At 35.9% G+C, this 25,265-nt stretch overlaps 1 protein-coding gene across 7 annotated transcripts in view; it reads right to left on the reverse strand.

Moving 5' to 3' along the window:
• CNKSR2 (connector enhancer of kinase suppressor of Ras 2) overlaps nucleotides 1–25,265 on the reverse strand; it is a 276,951-nt gene that overhangs the window by 176,612 nt on the left and 75,074 nt on the right. For all 7 annotated transcript variants that reach the window (XM_049871591.1, XM_049871590.1, XM_049871589.1 and 4 more), the window contains exon 4: nucleotides 24,920–25,007. In XM_049871591.1, the coding sequence (XP_049727548.1) occupies nucleotides 24,920–25,007 (88 nt within the window). The remainder of the gene's footprint in view (nucleotides 1–24,919; nucleotides 25,008–25,265) is intronic.

Genomic DNA, 25,265 nt, shown 5'->3' on the forward strand with positions numbered 1-25,265 from the left:
GTCTCTCTAAAATACAATAATTTACTTGCACATTCCTAACGTGATATAACAAAAAAGAAGTGTTAAAAAGCATCTTAAACTGTTTTTGGTAATCTTGCTGTTTGTTGATAATAGTGTGATTATCCTGTTATTGTTTTGCTGACACTGTTGTGTGTATTTTATAGAATAAAGCAAATGAGCAATTATACGATACTGGCATTTTATCACTCCCTGATGGCGCAGTGCTTAAGAGCTCGGCTGCTAACCAAAAGGTCGGCAGTTTGAAGTATAAACACTATAAAACTATACAAAGTAACATGCAAATGGTTAATTATCTAAAATTTTAAACTATTAATATACATTACTCTAGCACAAACTTAGTAAAAACTTTTATCAGCTGTTGCTCAGTGATTGAAAGGATTACACTTGTAAGCCTAGTCTTAAGATTATTCAAAGAATGAGGTATCAATACCTCTGCAACAATTTTGACGTGACCCCATAAGAAAAAAAACTAAGGGAGAAACTGCATTTATTAAGGGTAAGGTTATACAGCCGATTGTTGCAACTGCTGTCAGTAAGTTGTACACCTGTAAAAAGTTGAATTAACAAAAGTTGTGTGATAGACATATTTACAATGATGACAAAAGCAAAGCAAAGAGTAGCTGCTGAGGCGGCTTACATACAACAAAACATCTCGTGGGATTTGGTTCCTTGGTTTGGAGGTTTAGGGTCATGGTTTTATGGGACATCCCAGTTAATTGGCCTAATAACATGTATGGTGCTTCTGTTCTACCTCCTAGTTCGTTGTGTAGTGCCTGGGGTCTTAAAAGCTTGCAAGCACAGCCATTCGAGGCACAACAATTGATCTTATTCACACCTGAATCAACAGAGGAAGGAGAGTCAGGAGTAGGAGGAGGATATAGAATGTGTGGCTAATTGTCTCCATGAACAACTGCCTCCTTTGCCATGAGACCAGAAGAACTGGATGGTGCCCGGGTACCATTACTGAACATTTTGATCAAAGATTCCATAGAAGAATCCTGATCAAAAGGGGAGAAATGTGGAACGGAATTTCAAATTCTCATGGACTGTAGACTTTCTAGAGCCATGGAAGGTGGATGAACCCTGATACTATTGCCCTGAGATAATCTTTAAACCTTATGCTAAAAATATCCCCTGAGAACATCTAGCTCAACTGGCACAACATATTTTATAAAGAAAATGTTCTACATTTTACTTTCGTGAATAGCGTCTGGGGTCTTCAAGGCCTGTGAGTGGCCATCTAAGATACTCCACTGGTCTCATCCCTTTGGGAGCAAGGAAGAATGAAGAAAACTAAACATACAAGGAAAAGATTAGCGCAAAGGACTAAGGGACCACATCTACCACAGCTCCCACCAGACTGAGTCCAGTACAGCTAGATGGTGCCCGGCTACCACCACCGACTGCTCTAACAGTGATCACAATAGAGGGTCCCAGACAGAGCTGGAGAAAAATGTAGAACAAAATTTTAACTCACAAAAAAAGACCAGGCTTACTGGCCTCACAGAGACTGGAGAAACCTCAGAAGTATGGCCCTTGGACACCCTTTTAGCTCAGTAATGAAGTCACTCCTGAGGTTCACCCTTCAGCCAAAGATTAGACAGAACCATAAAACAAAATGAGACTAAAGGGGCACATCAGCCCAGGGGCAAGGACTAGAAGGCAGGAGGGGATAGGAAAGCTGGTAATAGGAAACCCAAGGTCTAGAAGGGAGAGTGTTGACATGTCGTGGGATTGTCAACCAATGTCATAAAACAATATGTATACTGTTTAATGAGAAATTAGTTTGTTCTGTAAACCTTCATCTAAAGTATAATAAAAAAAGAAAAAAAAATCCCTTGAAGTCATCTTAAAACTGAACAATATTTTAGCTTAACTAGCAAAAATTGTCTGCCTTGAGCATTATGCTCTTGTAAGAACAATCTATATGAGATCAAATTGACAAGAGCAACTCAGAAGATCAGATAGGAACCTTAGGAGGCAGTGAGTTAATGTTAATGTGGGAGGAACAACTCAGAAAAGGTGAGTGAGAATGGTTGCACTTGAAGAATGTAATCAATGTCACTGAATTGTACCTGTAAAAACTGCTGAATTGGTGTATGGTTTGCAGTACATATTCTCAATAACAACAACAAAATGTTATTAACAAAATTTTTTAAAAATCTAAGGGAAATACATCAGGTGACTGAGGTAGCCAAGTTTTCCCACTCATCTGGAAAACGGTCACCTATGAATATTAAAATTTAAAACATTATTTAAATCAAACAAAATCAAATGATTGTAAAAGAAATTTAAATAATTTTTCTAATCATATTTATTATAAGTTTTGTGGTATTTATACATCTGAAGTTATTAAAGCTTAAGTATGCACTAAGACTTTTGGGACATCCATAATTACTATAATAAAGGCACGATTATGGGGTTGGAGGAGCGGAGAGAGCAACTAACTGCCTAAAAAAAAAAAATCAGTGTAAAGGTTTCATAGAAACCTGGCTTTTAATTGGGTCTTGGAAAAAGTAGGTCTTTAAAAAAAAAAGGTCTTTAGCCAGAGAAAATAAAGGCATCACTGCAAAAGCAATGTAACTAAAATCAAACACAGTTAAGCTACTACAGTAATTTTCAAATTTTAGTCTGCATATATAAGAATCACTTCGGGAGAACACAGAACTACCATATGACCCAGCAATTTCAATCTTAGTTATATATCCAGAAGAGCTGAGGGCAGGAAGGCAAACAGAAACCTGTATACACCAATGTTCACTGCAGCACTTTTCACAATAGCCAAAAGGTGGAAACAATTGAAATGTCCATCAAGAGATGAATGGATAAACAAAACATGGTATAGCCATACAATGGAATACTACTCAGCCATAAAGAGGAATTAAGTTCTGATGCATGCCACTATATGGATGAATCTTGAAAATATTATGCTGAGGATAAGTCAGTGCAAAAGGACAAATACTGTATGATCTCATTTATACGAAATAAGCAAATATAAAGAAACCAAAGATTATCAGTGGCTATTGTGTTGTTACCAGGGGTAGGATGGAGGGGGGAAGGGGGAGTTTTGCTTAGGAGGCATTGAGTTATGTTACTGAGTATATGCAAATAATGCGTGCCTTCTACGTTTGTTTGCAAACCGCTCCCTCCCACCATGAGGTATTCTCCTAAGCACATTATGCTAATTTTTAAAAGCAACATGTAAAAAAAATTGGCATTCCGGCACTGAAAATACCTCGAGGAAGGAGTGGTTGGTAAACAAATATAGGAGGCATGCATTATTTGCGTAAAAATATAGTAATGGTGGTGGAAAGATTTCAAAAAGGATAGCAAGAATGTTTTCACAACTTGAAGAATGTAATCAATGTCATTGAAAGTGCACGTTTAGAAATTGTGGAGATGGCGTATGTTTTGTTATGTATATTTTCACCACACACACACACACACACAAATCACTTGGGGAGTGGATTAAAATATAAATTCCAAAATGTCAATTCACAGAAATATGTATTCAAATTCAAATTATGAATGTGGTACTCTGAGCAGTACTTCATCTATTTTATAGGAAATCATCTGATAGAGAAACACTAAACTAAACCAAACCAAACAAAAAATGATCTCACATAGAATTCATAAATCAGTAAACTGATTTAGAAGCAGTACATGCTGGCTCACTCTGAACAGTCCTCTCTCACATCCTCAGAACTATGTTTCAGTTACACATTCCTCCAATTTACTGATTTTTTTTTACCAGTAAATTTCTTTCGTTATTTAGTAGCTTACTTTGAATAACTGCTTCTGTTTGTTTGCATCTCTACCTTCTTTCAGCCCAGATCAACCTGTTCATTACTGAAAGCCAGAGGCTTTCACAAAGGACTAGGACACAGTATATTTAAAACAAAACAGCAAAACAACACAACGAAGAGTGCGTATTAACTTGCTACTTTGTATTAGGAAGAATAATAGAAGCTAAATGACTGTGTTTTAATTTTTTAAGCTATAATTTTATGGAGTTCGTTTTATCATACGAAGTATTTAAACAGCCCTAGATACTTTGGGGAAGTCATTTTATTAGTAGGTTGTGTTATTTCTATCGAAATGTGATTTTAAAATATTTGCTTCTCAAGTGTGGGCTTTATTAATACTTGGGGCCAAATCTTTTCCCAAAAGATCATACTCTAAGTTTTAAAAGGAAAATGGCACTGCATATGGAGAAGTCTACATTTTAGGAACCTATTTCTGCTATGGAAAGGTACGCTTATCACGTTCTAGATATTTTTAGGCTAGGGTTAAATTTAGATTTTTGAAACTGGTTTTAGAACTATGACACTATAGACTCCCAGGAATTCTCTTCAGTAGCTCAGGCTGTCTTTTATTGTACGTGCAAAATAAAATTTGCATTTCTTCTTTAGTCTTTTCCATATAATGAATGCTTCCACAAACCATGTGTTGCACATTTAAACAGAAAAAATTCTTGGTAAGATAATATTCATAAAATGAAGAGTGTTTCTTTAATTTTAGACACTTTCCTTTTTAGAAAACTAAATGCACGGAAACAGCCTCCCACAGAGCAGGGTAAATAAGACAGGGTCATATTGTGGAGAGTTACCAATACTAGGCTGGAGAACCTTTTTTTTTCTGTTTCAAAGGGGATTAAATTTTTACTTTTTATAACAATCTAATTTCTATTTTGACGCTCCATTCTATTAGGGTGACAAAAACTTAACTCAGTCAATTGACAACTTCTCTTCACTTTTCTTTGGGGAGAGGTTGAAGTCAGGGTAGCTTACCCAGTGCCATGGTGTTATACAATAACGTGAATTGTGAGTGTGTGGGGGGGAGGCAGCGGTTGACACCCTCTGGTCCAACTAACAACCCTCATAGCCTTGTTTTTTTTTAATTTTTATTGTACTTTAAGTGAAAGTTTATAAATGAAGTCAGTCTTTCATACAAAAATGTATATACACCTTGCTATATACTCCTAGTTGCCCCATAGCCTTATCTTGTTCCTTTCCTCACGGTCCTTTAAAATACAAGAGTAACTCTGGTGCCATGTCTCATACGGGAATCTCTGAGAAGTTGTGTATCTTCCTAGACATACCAAGCAGACGTCTTATCTCTAAGGAGGAAGGAGAAGTGTGAACTTTACTCTGATATAAGGGGAGTATTAACAGATGTTTGAATATGGGAAGTTTGGGATCTATTTTATGTTTTATGAAACATGTGATGGAGAAGAGGTTGTGGATTTGAAAGCAAGAAAAACTGGAGGCAGGGAAATCATTTGGAGTATTCTTTCAAAAGAAAATATGTTAAATAATCAGGGCTTTAATTGAGGTTTTGATGGTGAAAGGGGAGATGAGGGTAGATGGATGACATACATGCAGCCAGGAATGAGAGAATTTTGGTGACAGATTGGTTAGATACAGAGAATAATGGGGAGGAAAGAGTTAAACATCACTTCAGGGTTTCAAGCCTGAGCAAACAGATGAATGACACAGTAGAGATGGCAAAAAGAGAGAATTTGGGGAGATTAAAATAATTATATTCTGGCCATGTGAAATTGGAAGTGACTGACAGGACATACATAAAGAAGTCCAGCCAACAGTTGAAAGAAATGAATTGGAAATAACATAGAGCCAGATATGGAAGATATTTACATATATTAGCAGGGAAAAAATTTCATCAAAATAGTACATGTATGGTGAGAAGACAGCTGAGGACAGAAGATCAGACAATGCTTCTATTTAGGAGCCAGATAGAGAAGAGTCAGTTGTGTGGCCAGGAGTAAATGGAGAAAGCAGTACTACAGAAGACAAGGAAGGAGAAAATTTTATAAAAGGAGAAGTGATAAACAATATGTAATTTAAGTGAGAGACAGAGCAAAATGATAGTAAGGACCTTTGAAAATCAGTTTTAAGATAATTAAGATGCAACTCTTGTTGAAAAGGACAAGGGTAGGGAATTTAGATGTGGAAGTAACAGCAATTAATACAAACTACTATTGGAAGAAATATTTCAAGATAGGAAAGGAACTATTAAAGTAATTTTGTGGGAAGCAGGATCGAAGCAATGGAAAAGAAAAGAGGGGAGGGAAAGAAGACAGAGGTAGCTTAGGGTTTTTCAAGATATACTAATTTACAAAAAAAAAACAGATAAACATGTTTACATCACTCAATATAAAGATTATAAATTAAAAGAATGTGTAAGCAATGCACTATATAACATGATTATTGTCATTACCGTTGGAAGACTGTATTAGGAGAAAATGAAGACTGGTTCTATACATACACTGAAGAGAATGTATAAATAAAAGGGTTGACATGGCAAATATAAAACAGGGATAATGACTGAGAGTCATATTGAAGGGAAACAAGTAAATCAAAAATACATCAACCACTGCCCATCTTCTCAGAAGAGTATAATAAATGTGGTAAATTCATCAACCAGGAGAAACCAAAAAACCAAACCCACTGCTGTCAAGTCGATTCCAACTCATAGCGACCCTATAGGAAAGAGTAGAACTGCCCCATAGAGTTTCCAAGGAATATCTGGTGGATTCGATCTGCTGACCTTTTGGTTAGCAGCTGTAGCAACCAGGGGAAAGGAGGTACAAATCTGGCTACAGAATTAAGAAAGATGAAGAAGACTGTGAAGAGGTTTAGATGACCTACTTATTTCTCAGAGGAAAAAGACACTACGATATAATATGAACCATAATTTAGAGAGAGCAAAAGCAATTTTTTTATTTTGTAAAAAGAAAGCAAAAGCTCTATTTATCTCACTAGTTTTGAGCCAATCTTAGGACTTTTACCTAAAAAAAAAAGTTTCTAACAACTTTTCCACGGGAGAGAGGGGGGATTCCGATTTTAGTAACAAGCTGGAACAATCTTCACCCAATTACCACTTATTCTCAGTCTGATTACCTTTATAGTTTTCTGCCTTACAACATCCCACACTGAGTTCTAACACATGACAAAACTCCTTCATCCAGTTCTGTCCTCTCACGCATGCATACAGCAAGGGTCTAGAGCAGCATTATCCAATAAAGTTTTCTGCCATAATAGAACTGTTCTATCTGTGCTGCCCAATTTGATAGCCATTAAATATACATGTGGCTACCTGAGCACTTGAAGTGTGGCTAATGAAACTGAGAAACTGAATTTTTTAACTTAATTCAAGTTACATTAAATTTAAATTTCAATAGCCACATGTGGCTAGTGGTTACCATGTTTAGACAGCAGTGCAGATCTAGAGAAACAGACTGTGATCTAACAGTTACAAAATGGGAGGAAGCTATTTAACAAAAATTGCCAACAATTAATAGTGAAGGGGAGAGCTAGGAAGAAAAAATGAAGGGATTAGGCTCCCAGTTACTAGCCAGATGCTTTATTTTTCATTCAGTGAAGGGGCAGATTCCAGTCTATTATGACATGTTCAGTAGCAGCATAATACAATGAAACCAATTCTTCCTATAGGATAATATATGGAAAAGAGCCACGAAAAAGAGCTCAAACTACCCATCATATAGCTTTGTGGGCAAAGAGAAAGCAGTACCAAGGAGCAAAACGTTTGCTCTGAATGGAAGATAAACTATATCTTGTTTGAAACTTGACCTTTAATTTGGAAGATCCAACCTAAATTTAGATTCATCACAGACTGACAGCTGACCGACTGCCAAGAGTGCAAAGACGACTGCCCATGCTGAATAAACAGGCATCTGCATTGTCATTTAATGTGCTACCAAAATGCCATTTGACTAACTGTATACCGTGAGAAAACTAGAATAGCATTGATTTTTTTTTCACTTAACAAATATTTATTGATCAACATCCATGTTCCAGGCACTGTCCTAGTTCAGGGGATACAATAGTGAATAAGACATAGTCATATCACCAAATTATTTACAGTCTAGTGACATGTACAAAAAATAAACAGGAAATATTATTTGAAAAACACTGTGATAGATTAACATCAGACTGCCGTGCAGGGTCAGAGTACTGACAAAGCAAATAAGCAAATTGACTTTATTTAAAGGAACTTGATACTTGGTATTTCAAAACATAAAATAATCAAATCAGTCACTGTGGGGAAACCCAAATTTTAGATTTCTTTACACTTACGTTGATTTTAAACAACATGGGGATAGAGTGGCAGACATACATATACAACTTTTTAGTATTTGAGGCTTCCAAAACGTTCTCATTTGGCCCTGGTGCCATATCATGGAAGGATTAGAGGAGACTTTCTGGAGGAAAAAAAGTGATGTATAAACTGAGATTAGGAGAATGATAGGAGTTGAAGGTGGTAGAAGTGCTTTGGGCAAAAGAAAAAATATGTGGAATGGCCTCAGAGACCAAAAATAAAAAAGGCAGTATGGCTGAGGCCTAGAGGGCAAAAGGTGCTTGAGGGATGTGAAAGACAGATGAATACTGAGAGATGAAACTGAAGAGGTAGAAGTTGAGGGAATTTCATCAAGCCATGCCTTGAAAATCAGTTAAAGAGTGTGAGTTTTATCCTGAGGCCAGAGGCATGGTGGGCAGCGGGGGAGCCTGAGGAGGGCACAGCCCAAGTCCAAAGGGGTACCAGTGGGGTCACGAAGGGGTGTGAGGGGTGCCGACCGCTCCGGGTGACACTGTCAGAGGGGGTGACACCACAGGGTCCACGGACATGTCCAAGACCAAACTATGCAAGATTTGAGCTGCTCCAGAAAGCCCATGCCTGCTTCAGTCACGTTTCGGCACTGCTCTCAGCTGCCACAGCTCTCGGTGTCTGCCAGGATGACTGACCTGCGCTGAGGCTCCGCGTGCCACCGCTGTGGCCAGCCACAGCCTGGGCACCGCAGGAGCCTGTCTATCAGCTGGCCCGCAGCTCAGGATTTAGGCGCTCTTAGAAGTCACATGCTTGGCTTCTCCTTTTCTCAGCAGCTATCAACTTCTACTCATCTTGAAATTGGGGGGGAGGAGAGGAGCGGGTTGAGAGGTTGCCCCTGAAGACTTGCCCCTGGGCACTAGAATTGGGGGCACAATTTAGAGATTGCTCCTGGGTGCTGTTACCTTCCTTACACCCCTGTCTGATGGCTCATGGGGAGCCATTAAGGAGTTTTATGCAGGTAACTGATCTGAGCACGGCATCAGATTTCTGAGCCATTTTTAATCATTTAATCAAGTGTCTGGGTTATCATAATTGTACACCCTCCTGTTCAAATCCCGTGCGGTTTTACTGTTGACTGAAATTTATAAGTAGAATGTACGGCTTTTGAATACACATACGTGTACTACCTAAACACTGACTAGAAGGATACAAGCTAATACTAATGACTGCCACTGAGGAAGGGGTCTGAGCAAACTCTAAAAAAAAATTCTGAAACCACTTTACAAAACCTTAATATGTGTTAATTTCAAGTGCTAGTACATATATGCTTGTTATACCATTATCCATTTCTTTCTGTGTTTAACTTTTTATTCCCAAATTATTATTTCCAAAATAAAACACAGAAATAGATATTGCTATCTACAATAGTATATGGTGACAGTACTGGAGGGGTGGGGTTTAAGAACCACTAGGGAAACCCTGGTGGTGTAGTGGTTACGAGTTCGGCTGCTGACCAAAAGCTCAGCAGTTTGAATCCACCAGGCGCTCCTCGGAAACCCTATAGTACCAGTAACTAGAAAACTCAGAGTAAGACTGTGATTCCTGCAACTTTAATAACTTTGTTTTGACAATCTGAAGAGGCAGTGAGTTAATTCCCATTATAAACTAAGCATTTATTCTACATGTCTTGAGTCAAGACCTACATGGTTTTGAACGGCCTACCATATATCAACTTGATTTCCTTTATGTTTCCATCAGTTATCCATTTGTTAGTCTCTCCCATTAGATGGTCAATATTTTCAAAGAAGAAATCCTACAGTCAACTGTATTGTCTCTTTAACTTCTCAGGGTGCTCTGCATATTCTATAAATATAATCTGAATTTATCAGCTATGAATATTTTGTTCCATTTATTCTCTATTTTCAAATTCTATAATAAATATTTTATACTGGTTTTACAGACTAGACATAAAAATAAAACTTTTAAAGCTATATTTTTGAAAACAAAATTTCTAATTGCCACACAAACTAGTCCAGTGCATTTACTTTCTTCACACTCCCACTTTGCACAAAAATAGACTGAGATTCACAGTCTTAAAAACATTTTAAACATGAGTTTGTTTTCAAATTTTAATCCGTATGATCTCAGCAGATATTTTCAACAGAAATAATTGGGCCTTTTTCCACATAAAGATTCATATTACATAAAAGGTGTCAAGGACTTTATATTCATGCAATGAATATAAATATTTTTGTAATGAAGACTCTCCAGCTTCCAGATGTCCAAGTTACTTATTGTCATGACCATCTAATGTATGACAAAGGAAGAAAAGAAATCTATAGGGTCTAAGTGATGGGAGGCAATTTTTCCCTTGTGACAAACTTGACTAAAGAGTTCAAGCAAAGTTAATACCCAATCACAAGTAAAAATTGAACATTAATAGTTCAACTCAAGACTATCCACTTGGCTGTCAGAAAATAAATGAATTTTATGGTATATTTGGAACAAATTCCTAGTATTACTGAGAAAAATTCCTTAGCCCATGTATTTTTGCCTCTTTTATCTATTTAGATAACACGATAACATTTTCCTGGACAAAATGGAACCTTCTTTTTTTCCAGTAACAGTGTACAATATTTGGAAAAGTGCCATTTATACACAGGCACTAAATAAATATATTTAGATCACTGATGATGATAACAAGATATTTATTTATCTCCTAGTAAATAAGTAAATTGCCCAATTAATGGTGCTAGCTTGAATCTTGGCTTAATTTGGTACACTTTGATATTCCGAAGAATCAGTATCCATTCAAGGTTTTCTAGTAGTAACGCCCTAGTTATTAAATTGGATGGTAGATTCACAGTATTTATTATTATATTTCATTTTATGTATATTTACACGTTATATGTATTCTTTTGTATATCTCAAATGTTACTTAAACTTTAAAATGAAACTGAGCGAAGAAAGTAGATGTCTCAGAAATAAAAACCCATCCTGCTATTTGCTACCTAAGAGAACTTGATTAATACAGTACACCACCTCTATTTCTTCTTCCGTTATTACTGGTGGTGATAGTATCTACATCTTTTAAGGTGTTTTGTCAGGATGACTCAGGTAACATACAATATAGTCTAGGTGTATAAAAGAATAGACCTATGAAAATAATCTATTTCAGCATTCATTTTTAAGTAACATACAATAAGTTCTAAAGTTTTTGCCCGCAAGCCAGGCAAGTGTCAGAAAAGCTAGAACAAAGATAAATTGTTCTGTCTCAATGTTTTAAATAGTGCTTTGCTAACATCTTAGCACACAATGATTTCATCACTTTCACTTAAACTTTCATACTGAGCCTTTAGAAAATATGCAGCTACCAATAAGCAGGTTATGTTTTTACTAACATGAATGAGGATTCTGTGTGTGTGTGTTTATATGTAATGCTGTATTCTAGGCCTATGAAAAGATAGATGTGTAAACATATAACATATCTCCCAGCCATTACCGAGCTTTGTGAACACCACATATTTTGTTTTATAAAAGTAAAATTTTCATTGTCTTCAGAAAACAAGTTCTGATTAATCCTATATCTAACTTCTTTTTAACTATATTAGAATGATATAGAAAAGCGTTAAAAGATAGTGGTTTTACTTCTCCATGATTAACTAAAACAGCCGAAGAAAGTTTAAAAGAGTATGTATAAATTATACTGAACTGAATTTATGGTTTGTTTAAATATAAAGTTAGTAAAAAAAAAAAAAAAAAAAACAGACTCACCTTTCACATTGCCTTCAGTGGGCATGCTAAATAATATAATTCATATTGTGCACAAATTACATATAAGGCTTGTCCTGGTTTTTGGTCTAAAACGCCCCAGTTTCAATCCCAAGAGTCCCAGTGCAATTTTCAGGTCACCTAGAATGTCTGATTCAGGAAGGCTTAAACACTAACCCAGAGGATATAGTAAAGCTAGTATTTAAAGTTGTGCTTGAGATGGCTGTGAGACTATCCTGGCTGGGCTTTTCATATATTTTAACACTTAATCACATGAACCATAGGATACATTCCCTGTCCACTCCTGCATAATTTATGTCCCCTCTTTAAACCTTTACATATATTTAATTATTACTTGAATCTTAATATCTGTTTTAAAACACACATTCTGTAGGACTGACTGTTAACGCACTGACCTTTCACCTCTTGGTACACGTTTTGGTTTTGCATTTTTAATTCTAGGTTATTTGAATTTGTGGGTAGTGATGGCAAGCTCACAGGTCATCAGAACTAATTTCTTACATTTGATCACACGTTTCAATTTTTCCTCCCGAATGTGAAGCACAGTAATTAATTTGGAAAAACAGAAAACAAAAACAAAGAATATACCAAGTTAAACCAAAATCCTTTTAAAAAATTACTCTAATTCTAGAAAAAAGTCTTTTTTCCTGGCCACTCAATATCAAAAGTAAGCACAGCATCACTCCTCTAACTTTTGGTGGAGCAAGAAACTAGTTGAGTTTAGAGTTTCCAAAGGTTCCTTTGCTGCGTAACATAGCCCTAATTGCCATTTATTAAGCTCCCATTCCATGCCAGATCATGGGCTAGGATGGTTTCAAATCTTCACAACAGCCCTACAATAATTTGACAAGGTAGCAACCCACTTTTACAGAAAAGACAGAGCATCAAAGATATGAAGTAATTTGTTCAAGTTCATACACCCTACCAAAAAGCAGAGACAGGATGATGAATTCAGATCTACTTGATGGCAAAGTTCACCACATTATTTTGCCATAAAACATAAAAAATAAATGACATAAAATGTCAACCAAGAGGATAAAGGAGGTGCTATTCATATAGATGAAATGTAATTAAGATATAATAGCTATCGTCAATAAGGAGCCCTGGTTGCACAGTGGTTAAAGCACTCGGCTGCTAACTCAAGGTTGGCAGTTCAAACCTACCAGCTGCTCAGCAGGAGAAAGATGTGGCAGTCTGCTTCCGGAAGTATTACAGCCTTGGAAACCCCACGGGGCAGTTCTACTCTGTCCTAAAGGGTCGCTACCAGTCGGATCAAATCCAGGGCAGTGTGTTTTTTTTTTTGGTCAATATATTTACAGGCCAAATTTGCTTGCATATATCCTTCACAAAACTTTAAAAATTACTTTTAGGCTGCTTATTTTTGCAAAATTCTACAGTCTTTTTTTTTTTGGAATTTGTAAATACATGCTCTAAGAACTTAAACCACAAATTACCAATTCAATAAATCCTAGAAAAGCTCTTATTTTCTCTCAGGTATTTACCTTGAGTAAATAACAACCTACTTTTTAAGATAAAACAGGTAAAGTCATTAGATTTAATTTGAGCAGGGATACATAAAAAAGAGCTATATATACTCAATATGCTCATCTATATTTTAATTTTAAAATGCCTATTTAGAGATTAGTTCATAAATTGTTTTTATTGAATTTTATTTAAAATACCATATGGGAACAAAATAATGTTAGCACAAAAGAAAGCAGGTATACATAACTTAGGGGCAGTTGCACATCAAAAATAAATACCTGCAATATTGATATTCAAAGAATTTTTTTCATCTTCTTGAATAAATATTTAAAAATACGTGAAATACATTCAGCAGGTAAATATGTAACAAAAGTAAAACAAATGAATGGCCAGAAAAGTCAGAATAATAGCCTAAGATGTTTATTGTAGAACTGACTAAAACAGTAGCACCAACTTTTTCTGTGTAATTAGGTTGCGATGACTGCAGCTATTCTTTTTTACAGTTTTCTCCATTTTTTTTTTAGTGAGTATAATTATTTTATAAATTTTTTTTTACAGGAAAAAAAGACCTAATTTGAACGACGCAATAAAATGAGAAAAAAATATGGCACAATATGAAATTTAAAAGGCCATATTAAAAATACATGTGTACAGGTAGTCCCTGACTTATGACGGGTTTCTGTTTCAAAGACTCTGTTGTAAGTCATTTCTGATCTAATTCAAGTATCTTTTTTAAAATTTTCATTATTATTGCCTTTTATTATCAGTATTTTTATAAAGCCAATCTTTGAACATCTGTGAGTGAACATATGCGAATAACATCAGCCAATTATGTACTGTGATGTTGTATATAGTATATATTACTTACGAGAAGATGCACACACACACAAAAAAAACATGGCCGGAAGTGTGGTTCGTCATTTCTGGAATACACTGTAAGTCAGGGACTATTTGTATATGAAAATACCATTACCCACTTGTCAGTCTGTCATACTGTGGTGGCTTGCATTTTGCTATGAAGCTGGAAGTTATGCCACTGGTATTTCAAATACCAACAGGGTCACCCATGCTGTACAGGTTTCAGTGGAGCTTCCAGACTAAAAAGACTAGGAAGAAAGGCCTGCTGACCTTCTGAAAATTGGCCAAAGAAAACCCTAAGAATCACAACAGAATATTGTCTGATACAGTGCTGGATGAGCCCCTTCAGTTGGAAGGCACTCAAAATATACAGAGGCCACAACAATGGACTCAAGCATACCAACGATTATGAAGATGGTACAGGACCAGGTAACATTTTGTTCTGTTGTACATGGGGTCACCATGAGTCAGAGCCAACTCGATGCAATTAATAACAACAACAACATATGAAAACAGGCTGGAATAAAACAGGCAAAATGGTAACGGTGGTTCTCTTTGGGTAACAGGATTACAAGAAATGTTTTTTCTTTTCATTACTTACAATTTCTTTTATATATAAAGCAATTTATATTACTTTTATAATTAAAAAAATGGAAAATAAAGACATAGAGAATGTGGTACATACAAACCTTTATACCGATGGCACGCAACATCAATGATATACATTTTAACATTATAAGAGCAAGGACCATAAAAACTCTGTCTTTCAACATTTAAATGAACTTTCAGCTCCTGGTAAAGAGTCTCTTAAGATTTGTTATTAGTAAATGCTACTTCTTCAAATTTTAGGGGGTAGGGAAGGAAAGTGTTACGTATGAAGTAGGTATAAAATGCATACTTTAAAATAGATTGATGTTTTAAGAAAGGTCTATAGAATGATGGGCTCTGAATTCCTTTACTTCTCAAGTTATTTTATAACAATCTATGGTGAATACTATTGATTTTTTTCTTATCTTTTTCCAATGTTCAGCCGGGAGTGGTAAGAGAAAGTAAAATGTTTCCAACGCTATTCAGATAGTGAAGTCCAAGGGCATGGAAAAATGAATCTAAAAAGGCTGACAAATGAGCAAGTCCATAAGGAAACAGAAAGACGTTTTAAATAAATACAACTGAGGTGACCATTTCAGGTAAAAGCATATCACCAGAACTTGGCCTTTAAAAGGAAGTTTTACTCTGTATTTAACATTTTACATTCTGATTTTAAATATTTCACGATATGTTGAAAATTTTTCTCTCAGCATGTAATCCAGTGATTTACATTGTAAGTGGCGATTTCACTTTAAGTGCAGCTCAAGAAAACTAACAAAATAGAGAGAAAAAAACCGTACATCTATTATTTGAAACAAAGTTATTCTACTTTTTAGCCAGTCTCTTTATTTCTCACCCATTTTATAAATATTGCTTTACTCTTGTTTTCCACTTCACATGGTGAACCATTTTAAAATACATCTAACGTGATTCTAACAATAAGGTAGATAGGATTATTTATTTCTAGATGGCACAAGCAATTACATGGCTCGTCCAAGGAGAGATGCTCATAAAATCAACAGGGCTGAGTCTCAAGTCTCCCAAGACTCATTGCCCCCACGCTGGATCCCTTGCGCCAAGTATTTTACACTTCACCAAAGCTTCACCTTGGAACCTAGTTTTGTGTTCATTTCTTAACTAATGACAACCTACCTCTTCATTTTTGTATTTGAAGTAGAGAATATAAAAATGATGCAGTAGCATAATTCTAGGTTAAGATGATACCCATTAGGGCAGGCATCATGACAATTATTTCAATGCTGACAAGAAGTGTGTAGGTACCTGCCTCATTTTTCTGATTTAGTTGCTGACAGTGCTCTAAATGAAGCTTCAGCTCTTCATGAGAATTTGGCCCATTTAAGATTTTAAAACTTGTTTCCCTTTTTTTCCAAAAGTGTTTTTATAACCAATCTTATGTCAGGAAGCAAGTGTTGAGGGAAAAAAAATCTCTTTTAAAAGACTTCAACTATAACTACCCAAACTCATCACAACTGGACATAAATTCCTCTGAAACAGAACTTTTTAAAAGAAATATACATTATCTTTCTCCTCTAATTTTAGCATTATTTTAAGTGTAAGTAGCCACTATCGAGAAGCACATTCCACTGACTTCATAGTGCTACCCCTTCCTTTTGTGTTCAGGCAGGGAAAAAAAGCCATTTGTGACGGTTTATTTTTAGATATTGATCATCTCATCCTGCTGCAAAGGGAATAAAAATAATTAAAGTTGAGTGAAAAATAATTTGAAGCACAGCATATTTCAAAGCATAACTATCATCATAACTGTTCAGAGGAGATTTCTTGAAAGCTTGGTAATAAATGTATGCCCCAGTTTTTTTTTTTTAATCTACACCCTGCTTATTCAAATTGGCCTCTTTTACTGGAAGCTTAAGTTTAATTTCTGTCTTTAGATACTTCACATCATTCCAAAACAATGAAGTGATTAATGTGTTTATAATAAATGAATTAGACCATTCAAAGGACATTAACTGGAAGCTACATAATTTACCTTAAAATATAGTATTTGTCTATGCTGTGTTCTTTTATCAAACTTAAAGTAGTATTTCTTCAATGTACTTTTTTCCCCAATAATCCAAATTTTTGAAAATTTAGAAAATACAGAAAACTAGAGTCTAAATAAAATCACCCATAATCTCACTATTGAAAAACACTTAAAATCTCACTATTGAAAAACAAACACTTAGCTACTTTATTTCATTATTTTGTCTATCATTCTAATTCCTATTTGCTACTATAGGTAGCAACGGATGACAGAACCCTGAAAAAGGCTTACCTATATTAGTAAACTTGGTACCTAAAAAAGATGACATCACCTAACACTAGAAAAATAATGGCTTATTTAAGAGATGGTTTAAAAATGCTATTATATCATACCTATAATGTACACTAGTGTGTATAATTAAACTCACTTTAAAAGATATGTTTTGTTAGCTTTATATATTTGCATAGTGTTTCAGGAAGTTTTGTTCACTTTTATTTTAGCCTTGGAAAGTGGTTATGAGAATCAATACTCTGATTTTAACACATAAATTGAGATGCAGAGTGATGGGTATCTCTGGAATTTTTCACATGAATAGCAGAGACAGAACTGCATCTTCAACTCAGGAGATAAAACAAAAATGAATAGCAATTCATGCATTTAATTCCAAATTTTTCTTAGAGGAATATAAATGAGACCTACTATAGTAATGTAGATAGCATGAAAATGAATAAGACATTGGTTCTGTCTTCAAGGGGTTTATAATTTAATGAAAGTTAATTATTTAGATAATAATTTAGATATTTAGATAATAATTAAATAATTATTTATAATTATTGGAAACCCTGGTGGCATTGTGGTTAAGTGATACGGCTGCTAACCAAAGGGTCGGCAGTTCGAATCTGCCAGGTGCTCCTTGGAAACTCTATGGGGCAGTTCTACTCTGTCCTATAGGGTCACTATGAGTCAGAATTGACTCGACGGCACTGAGTTACTGGGTTAGATAATTATTAATCACAACAGAATATAACTTTCACAAAAGAGGTGTGAAATGCTATGCAAGTTACCTGAAGGGACTTCTACCACTACCCAAGATAGAGTAACAGGGACCAGATTTACCCTCCCACCTAAAACAGCTAAAACAACGGAAGAATACATGAAACAACAGTTTCTAAGACACTGGACATCAGGCAACAAAAGATAGTGGCCCCTAGCTCTACAACACCCCAGCTTACTTCCTGTAAAGAGTTTCCAGGCCACAGATCTGGGAGGAGAAGCCTAGATGGAGCCCCGCGGTTTCCCTAAGTTGAAGAAACGGAACTAGAAGTCCAGGTTGGCCAAGGTGGCTAGAATTCGCAGGACACAATACTAGAATGGAAAGACCCACACAGAGAGAAAGCTTCAGAGATCTGCAGAGGCCCCCTCAATTATTCAAATGAGTACTGATCAGCACATATGTATAGGTAAAATACTCAAGGCCATAGGAAAATAAATAGCCAAAAGGGTTTTGCTGCCCTGGTTGCACCTAGCAAAGTACAAAACCCAAAGAACCAAACTGTTTCCAAGTAATTTAACTACTTCCCAGAACAAAGCTCAAGAATATTTATGTTGTTGTTAGGTACCTTTGAGTCAATTCCGACTAATAATGACCCTATGTACAACAGAACAAAAAACTGCCTGGTCCTGCACCATCCTCACAATCATTGCTATGTTTGAGCCCATTGTTGCAGCCACTTTGTCAGTCTGTCTCGTTGAGGGTCTTCCTCTTTTTCGCTGACCCTCTACCTTACCAAACATGATGTAATTCTCCAGGGACTCATGCCTCCTGAAACATCTCCAAAGTATGTGAGACAAAGTCACGCCATCCTTGCTTCTAGTGAGCATTCTGGCTGTACTTCTTCCAAGACAGATTTGTGGGTTCTCTGGCAGTCCATGGTGTATTCAATATTCTTCACCAATGCCATAATTCAAAGGCATCAATTCTTCTTCAGTCTTCCTTATTCATTGTCCAGCTTTCGCATGCATATGAAGCAATTGAAAATGACTTGGGTCAGGTGCACTTCAGTCCTCAAAGTAACATCTTTGCCTTTCAACACTTTAAAGAGATCTTTTGCAGCAGATTTGCCCAGTGCAATACATCATTTGATTTCTTGACTGTTGCTTCCATGGGTGTTGATTGTGGACCCAAGTAAAATGAAATCCTTGACAACTTCAATCTTTTCCCCGTTTACCGTGATGTTGCTTACTGGTCCAGTTGTGAGGATTTTTGTTTTCTTTATGTTGAGGTGTAATCCATGCTGAAGGCTATGGTCTTTGATCTTCATCAGTAAGTGCTTCAAGTCCTCTTCACTTTCAGCAAGCAAGGCTGTGTCATCTGCATAACGCAGGTTGTTAACAAGTCTTCCTCCAATCCCGATGCCCTGTTCTTCTTCATATAGTACAAAACACTTATATACATACAAAAATATGCAGTATCACAAGGTCTAGAATACAATAAATATTACCGAGCATGCAAAGAAGCCAGAAAATATAACCCATAATGAGGAAAAACTGATGCAGAACTGATATCCTCTTCAAAACAGAGTTATATAGTGGGTAGAGGGTGCAGAAGGTCCTTCTATGTTCTGAGTATATTTGGAGTAATTTCAGCTACTCTGTGTTTGGTCAAGATTGAACGCACTTAAAGTTCAGTCTGTAACAGTACTTCTATCTATTCTACCTAACGTTTCCAGACTTTTCAACAGAAACAATGCAAGCAAGGAAACAGTGGAGGAACATCTTTGAAAGTATTAGAAAAAAACTGTCAACCTAGAATTCTTTAATCAGCTAAAATATCTTTCAAAAACAAAGGCAAAATAAAGACTTCCAGAGATACAGATGCTAAAAGAATTCATTCCCAGAAGAAAAGTTAAAGGAAGTAATTCAGGTAGAAGGAAAATGATACCACATGGAAATCTGAATCTACACAAAGGAATGAAAAGCACTGAAGTGGTAGCTATGTGAATAAAATATAAAATAATATTTTTCTTATTATTTAAATATTTTTAAAAGAGAATCCAATGTTTAAAGACAAAATTGTAACAATGTATTGTGGGGTTTATAACATACGTACAGATAAAATAAATGATGAAAATAGCACAAAGGACAGGAGATGAGAAATGGCAGTATCCTGTTATAAGGTTCTTATACTATATGTGAAGTGGTGTAATATCATTAAAAAAAAACGATAAGTTAAAGATGCAAACTATAAGCCCCAAAACAATCATAAAACACATACCAAAGAGTTATAGCTAATAAGCCAACAAAAGAGATAATATATAATCATAAAAAAATAATTAATCCAAATGTATACAGGGAAAAAAGAGTAAACAAGGAACAAAGAAAAGACGGGAAAAAAGAGTAAACAAGGAACAAAGAAAAGACGGGACAAATAGAAGACAAACAGCAAGAAAGTATATTTAAACCCAACCATATAAATAGTCACATTAAATATAAAGAGTCAAAACAGGGAGAAGACACAAACAGTTGTGGGAAATAGGAAAAGTTTCATGGATGAGGTGGCATTTCCTAGAGGCCTTAAAGAATGAGCATAATTTAATGGGCAGAGGTAAAAAGATACATGTGGCATGTTCCAAGGAAGCCTCACAACATAAAAAGATGAAACTGTAACAGCTATTTTAGTAACAATAAGCAATCCATATGAGCTAAAGTACAATTAAAATACACTGATGTACTAGAAGATAAAATTGAAGTTATGTTAGGATCAGATGTGGAGCCCTTTGAATTCTAAAGAGGAGAATTTGTAATTAGTTTGGAAATTAGAAGAAAATTGCTGAAAATGACGAGATTGGAGCTAGGCTTTGGGATGACTGTTCTGAAAGTGGTTGGTCCTATACCTATAAATAGATTAAATCAGAATATCATGAACATGTTTTATTAAGAGAAATTTGCATTTAATATATCCCTTAAGGCGCCCTGGTGGCGTAGTGGTTAAGAGCTATCTATGGCTGCTAACCAAAAGGTCAGCAGTTCAAATCCACCAGGCACTCCTTGGAAACCCTATGGGGCAGTTCTACTCTGTCCTATAGGGTCCTATGAGTCAGAATCAACTCAATGGCACCGGGTTTGGTTTTGGAAACCCTGGTGGTGTAGTGGTTAAGTGCTATCGCTGCTAACCAAAGGGTCAGCAGTTTGAATCCACCAGGCGCTCCTTGGAAACTCTATGGGGCAGTTCTACTCTGTCCTATAGGGTCGCTATGAGTCAAAATCGACTCGACGGCACTAGGTTTGGTTTTTGGTTTTGGATATCCCTTAAGGTACAACAGAAGGATCTAGTTAATGTATTAAGATATCAAGCCAGGTACATGTTGGGATGGAGTGGGCAAGGCAAGAATCAAGAACACCCATGTATAGAGGTTTGTATTCTGAAGCATCTTAAAGGTAACAAATGGAATCGAACGTGTGATGGGAAAATGACAGTGAGGTAGAAGCAATTGCGACAAATGTTATAAGCTACTGAACTTTTAAAAACAGAAATAGGTAATATAAGAGCAAAACGTCTTAAGAAGGTCACAGCATCCTCTTCAAAACAGAGTATATAGTGGGTAGTGGATGCAGAAAGTTCTATGTTTTAAGTATATTTAGAGTAATTCAATTATTTGGAGTAATTTCAACTACTCTGCATTTGGTCAAAACTGAATGCTTAAAGTTCAACTTGTAAAAGCATCTCTCTCTATTCTGCCTAATTTTCCCAGTCCTGTAAATAACACAGCTTCAACCCATTATTGCTCTAATGTAGGATTCCTAAAGAGAATGTTGCGTCAAATAGTACAGCTGTTAAAAAGGTTCTACTGAGAGCGTAAACAAGTCTCTGAGGGCAATATCAGAATGGGATATGTTTTCTATGAAGTAGTTGTCAATAGCAGATGTTCACACTTTCTGGAAACAAAAAGAAACTGAGTCACTTGTTTGTTAGATGTTAGGTTCTTAACATAGCAGAATGGGGTAGGTTAGTCACATCTGACACAAACTGTACTTAGCCATGGCACATTTCTCTATGGGAGATCTTAACTCACTCATTATTTCAACCATTCCTCTCAACGTCACTTCTGAAAGTTAGAGTGACAAAGGTATGCTCTGGAACCTGTGAATTCTAAACATAGGAAAACTCTCCATTTCTGACCTTGCTCCATACTTAACAGCTAAGAGAAAGGTAACTTTTCTTTTTTCCAAGATCACTTTGTTTACCCCTTTTGATATGAGAAAACATTAGGTATATATGAATTAGGTGAAAAGCAATCCCCTAAGGCTGTCTTTTAATATTTTCAAGAAAAATTATCATTCCTGCCATTTAGAATTACAGTCTTGGCTTAAAGACAACAACATGTTGGCCAATTATTCAAAAGTAAACCTTAAACTGGTCATCCAGTTCCAGATGTTTGGAGAAGAAACAAAGAATAAAAAAATTTTTTTTCTGTTATAATTATCCTTGAAAATAAAATTATTTTGGCAGTTGACATCAGATTGATTGCTTTCTCATAGAACTGACAGTAAATATGAGTTTCCCATGTATAAAAAGTTGAAAAACAAATTAAATTTAATTCTCCCATTTAACTGCATGGTATTTCAATTGTCTTGAGTCTCATCTATAAATGAAAAAGCTTAAATAAGACAATACAGTTATCAAAGAGCTTGTCATATAGCAGATAATCAAACGTGTTAATAATTATTGTATTATTATTATTGTTTGTATACAGATTGCTACTGACCACATACCCATTATTAAGTGGCTATAAAAGATTACTGTACAAATACTGTGTGCTAGGTACCCTTTGGAGCCCTGGTGGCCCAGTGGTTAAGACCTCAGGCTGCTAAACAAAAGGTCAGGAGTTAGAATACCCCAGCCGCTCCTTGGAAACCCAATTGGGCAGCTCTACTCTGTCCTATAGTGACACTATGAGTCAAAATCAGCTTAACTGCAATGGGTTTTTTGATTTAGGTATCCTTTAAATCAGAGATAATTCCTTTCTCTCATAGTAAAATGGAAGAAACTAATAATCTCTTATCCACATCCCTAATCTCTGGGTCAAGTTTAATACCTTTAAAAGACATACAGCTTTAGAGAACAAATTTTTGAAGAAATACTACAAAAAATACAGAACTATAAAAAAATTATATATTAACAGTATATATTATTGTTCTTCTACCCTGTGCCCTAGAACAATGCATGAGAACCAGAATCGTCTGGGAAACCAGTAAACTTGGTCCCAAGAATCTGAATTTCTAACAATTTTCCACGTGATGATGATGTTGCTGGTCTGTGGACCACTCTGGACTAGCATTTCCCTAGAACAGAGGCCAGCAAACTATGACCTGTGGGCCAAATGGAGGCTGCTGCCTGATTTTGCAAATACAGTTTTATTGGAACACAGCCATGCCCATTCATTTACACATTGTCCATGGCCGCTTTTATGCTGCAATGCAGAGATGAGTAATTGTAACAGAAACCATATGGCCTAAATAACCAAAAACCAAGTCCGTTGCTGTCGACTCGGAATAGCAACCCTATAGGACAGAGTAGAACTGCCCCATACAGTTTCCCAGGAGCAGCTGGTGGATTCAAATTGCTGACCTTTTGGTTAGCAGCTGAGATCTGAACCACTGTGCCAGCAGGGCTCCATGTGGCCTAGAAAGTCTTAAATATTTACTACCTGAATCTTTACAAAACAAGTTTGCTAACCTCTGTCCTAAAATGCCACTCTTCTGAAATTCAGAAATGAAATTTACTGATACCAAATATGAAGACACGAAATGAGACTGTTAGGGTACTTCAAAACTCATATGCTCACCATCTTCATGCATGTCTTGTTAACTAACGGCAAAGAGTTGCTGACTTTCTCATTGTCATGATATAATTCAACTGAATGATGTGTTCCACAATTAAAAGTCACAAAGTTACTCTCTTGTCTATGATGAAAAACATCTTAAAACCTGTAGCTTCAGATAAATGATGCAAATAAAATCTATATAGTGCAACAGAAATTACACTGAAGAATTTAAATCTCTATTGATAAAATTTCTTATTTCCTGGAGAAAATACAGGCAAGATAATAAACTCATAATCACCCCCTGGTAATGCAGGACAGGGATAGAGGGATAAATTAACTCATCAACTTCCCCAGTCTATCCAATAATCTGTATCACTGTATTTTATCCTCTGCTTTCCCTATTCCACATCATTGGATAGGTCAACAAGCAACGGCTCTCTGAGAAAGCAGCCGCAGAAACAGGCTTACATCAGCTTACACGCAGTGGTGGCTGCAGGCCTCAGATCTCTCAGATGTGTTTTGTTATTAGATTTAAATAAATTTTTGCATGATGTGTACTATTGAATTCACCCTAGATTCTATCATTCTACCTTGTCTTATACCAGGCTGCTGAACCCCTGAAGGCATTTGATTTGGGGATCCGGGGCTTAGATAATATCCGAAGTGGGAAAGCAGTTCCTGTAATTAGATCACTGTTAAAAGCTATTATGTATATTTGTACGTGTACATATATAAGTGAAACTAACAGTCGTACTAACAAGGAATTAATAGTGGAGCCCTGGTGGGACAGTGGTTAAACAGCTTGGCTGCTACCTAAAAGGTCAGCAGTTCGAATCCACCAGCCACTCCTTGGAAACCCTATGCCGAAGTTCTACTCTGTCCTATAGGGTCGCTATGAGTCGGAATTGACTCGACAGCAGCAGGTTTAGATCAAAAGTCTCAGAATGGGGTATTTAATTTTGTGAAAGGCAACACAGCTTAGTCATCTCCACAAAAGAGTGAGGCTAACAGACATTATGATCTTATTATAATGATGTCTTTAGAGGTTCCAGTTCCTTTTACTTCCTCTGGTGAATAAAACCCTTGTTTACTAGGCTATACGCATCGTTTCCCAATAAATAATTACATATTTAGTTTCTTTAGAGCCATTTGTCTTCGTTCTCGTTGTTGGAATACAAAATGCATTAATAGAAGGCAACTATATGTTACATTATGTTACATTAATATAGTAATAGAAGGAAAGTTTGTGAGCAAATACCTGTTGCACTATTGTTGTTAGTTCCAAGCAGAGTTGTATGACGTTATTTCTTGTAACTGAATAGTCTGTCACAGCAGCAAATGGTGATCTATTAAGGCAAGAGGAAAATTACAATTAATAGGAACAGATTTTGAAAAGTCCCAAAACATAATAATAGTCCAAAATAATATTTTAAATAATATGAAATGAACTGTCCTGCAGGTTACGTGTAACGATAAAAAATATTTGGGACCTTATTTAAAAAATTTTGGAGAGAAATGCTGGGGAGAGAATTAAATTCAAGAAACAATGTTTGCTTTTCATCAAATTTCCATTTCTTTTAGTTCTTAATATTTAGAAGTTCTTC

This window comes from Elephas maximus, chromosome X (assembly GCF_024166365.1).
Source record: "Elephas maximus indicus isolate mEleMax1 chromosome X, mEleMax1 primary haplotype, whole genome shotgun sequence".
NCBI classification, from domain to species: Eukaryota; Metazoa; Chordata; class Mammalia; order Proboscidea; family Elephantidae; genus Elephas; species Elephas maximus.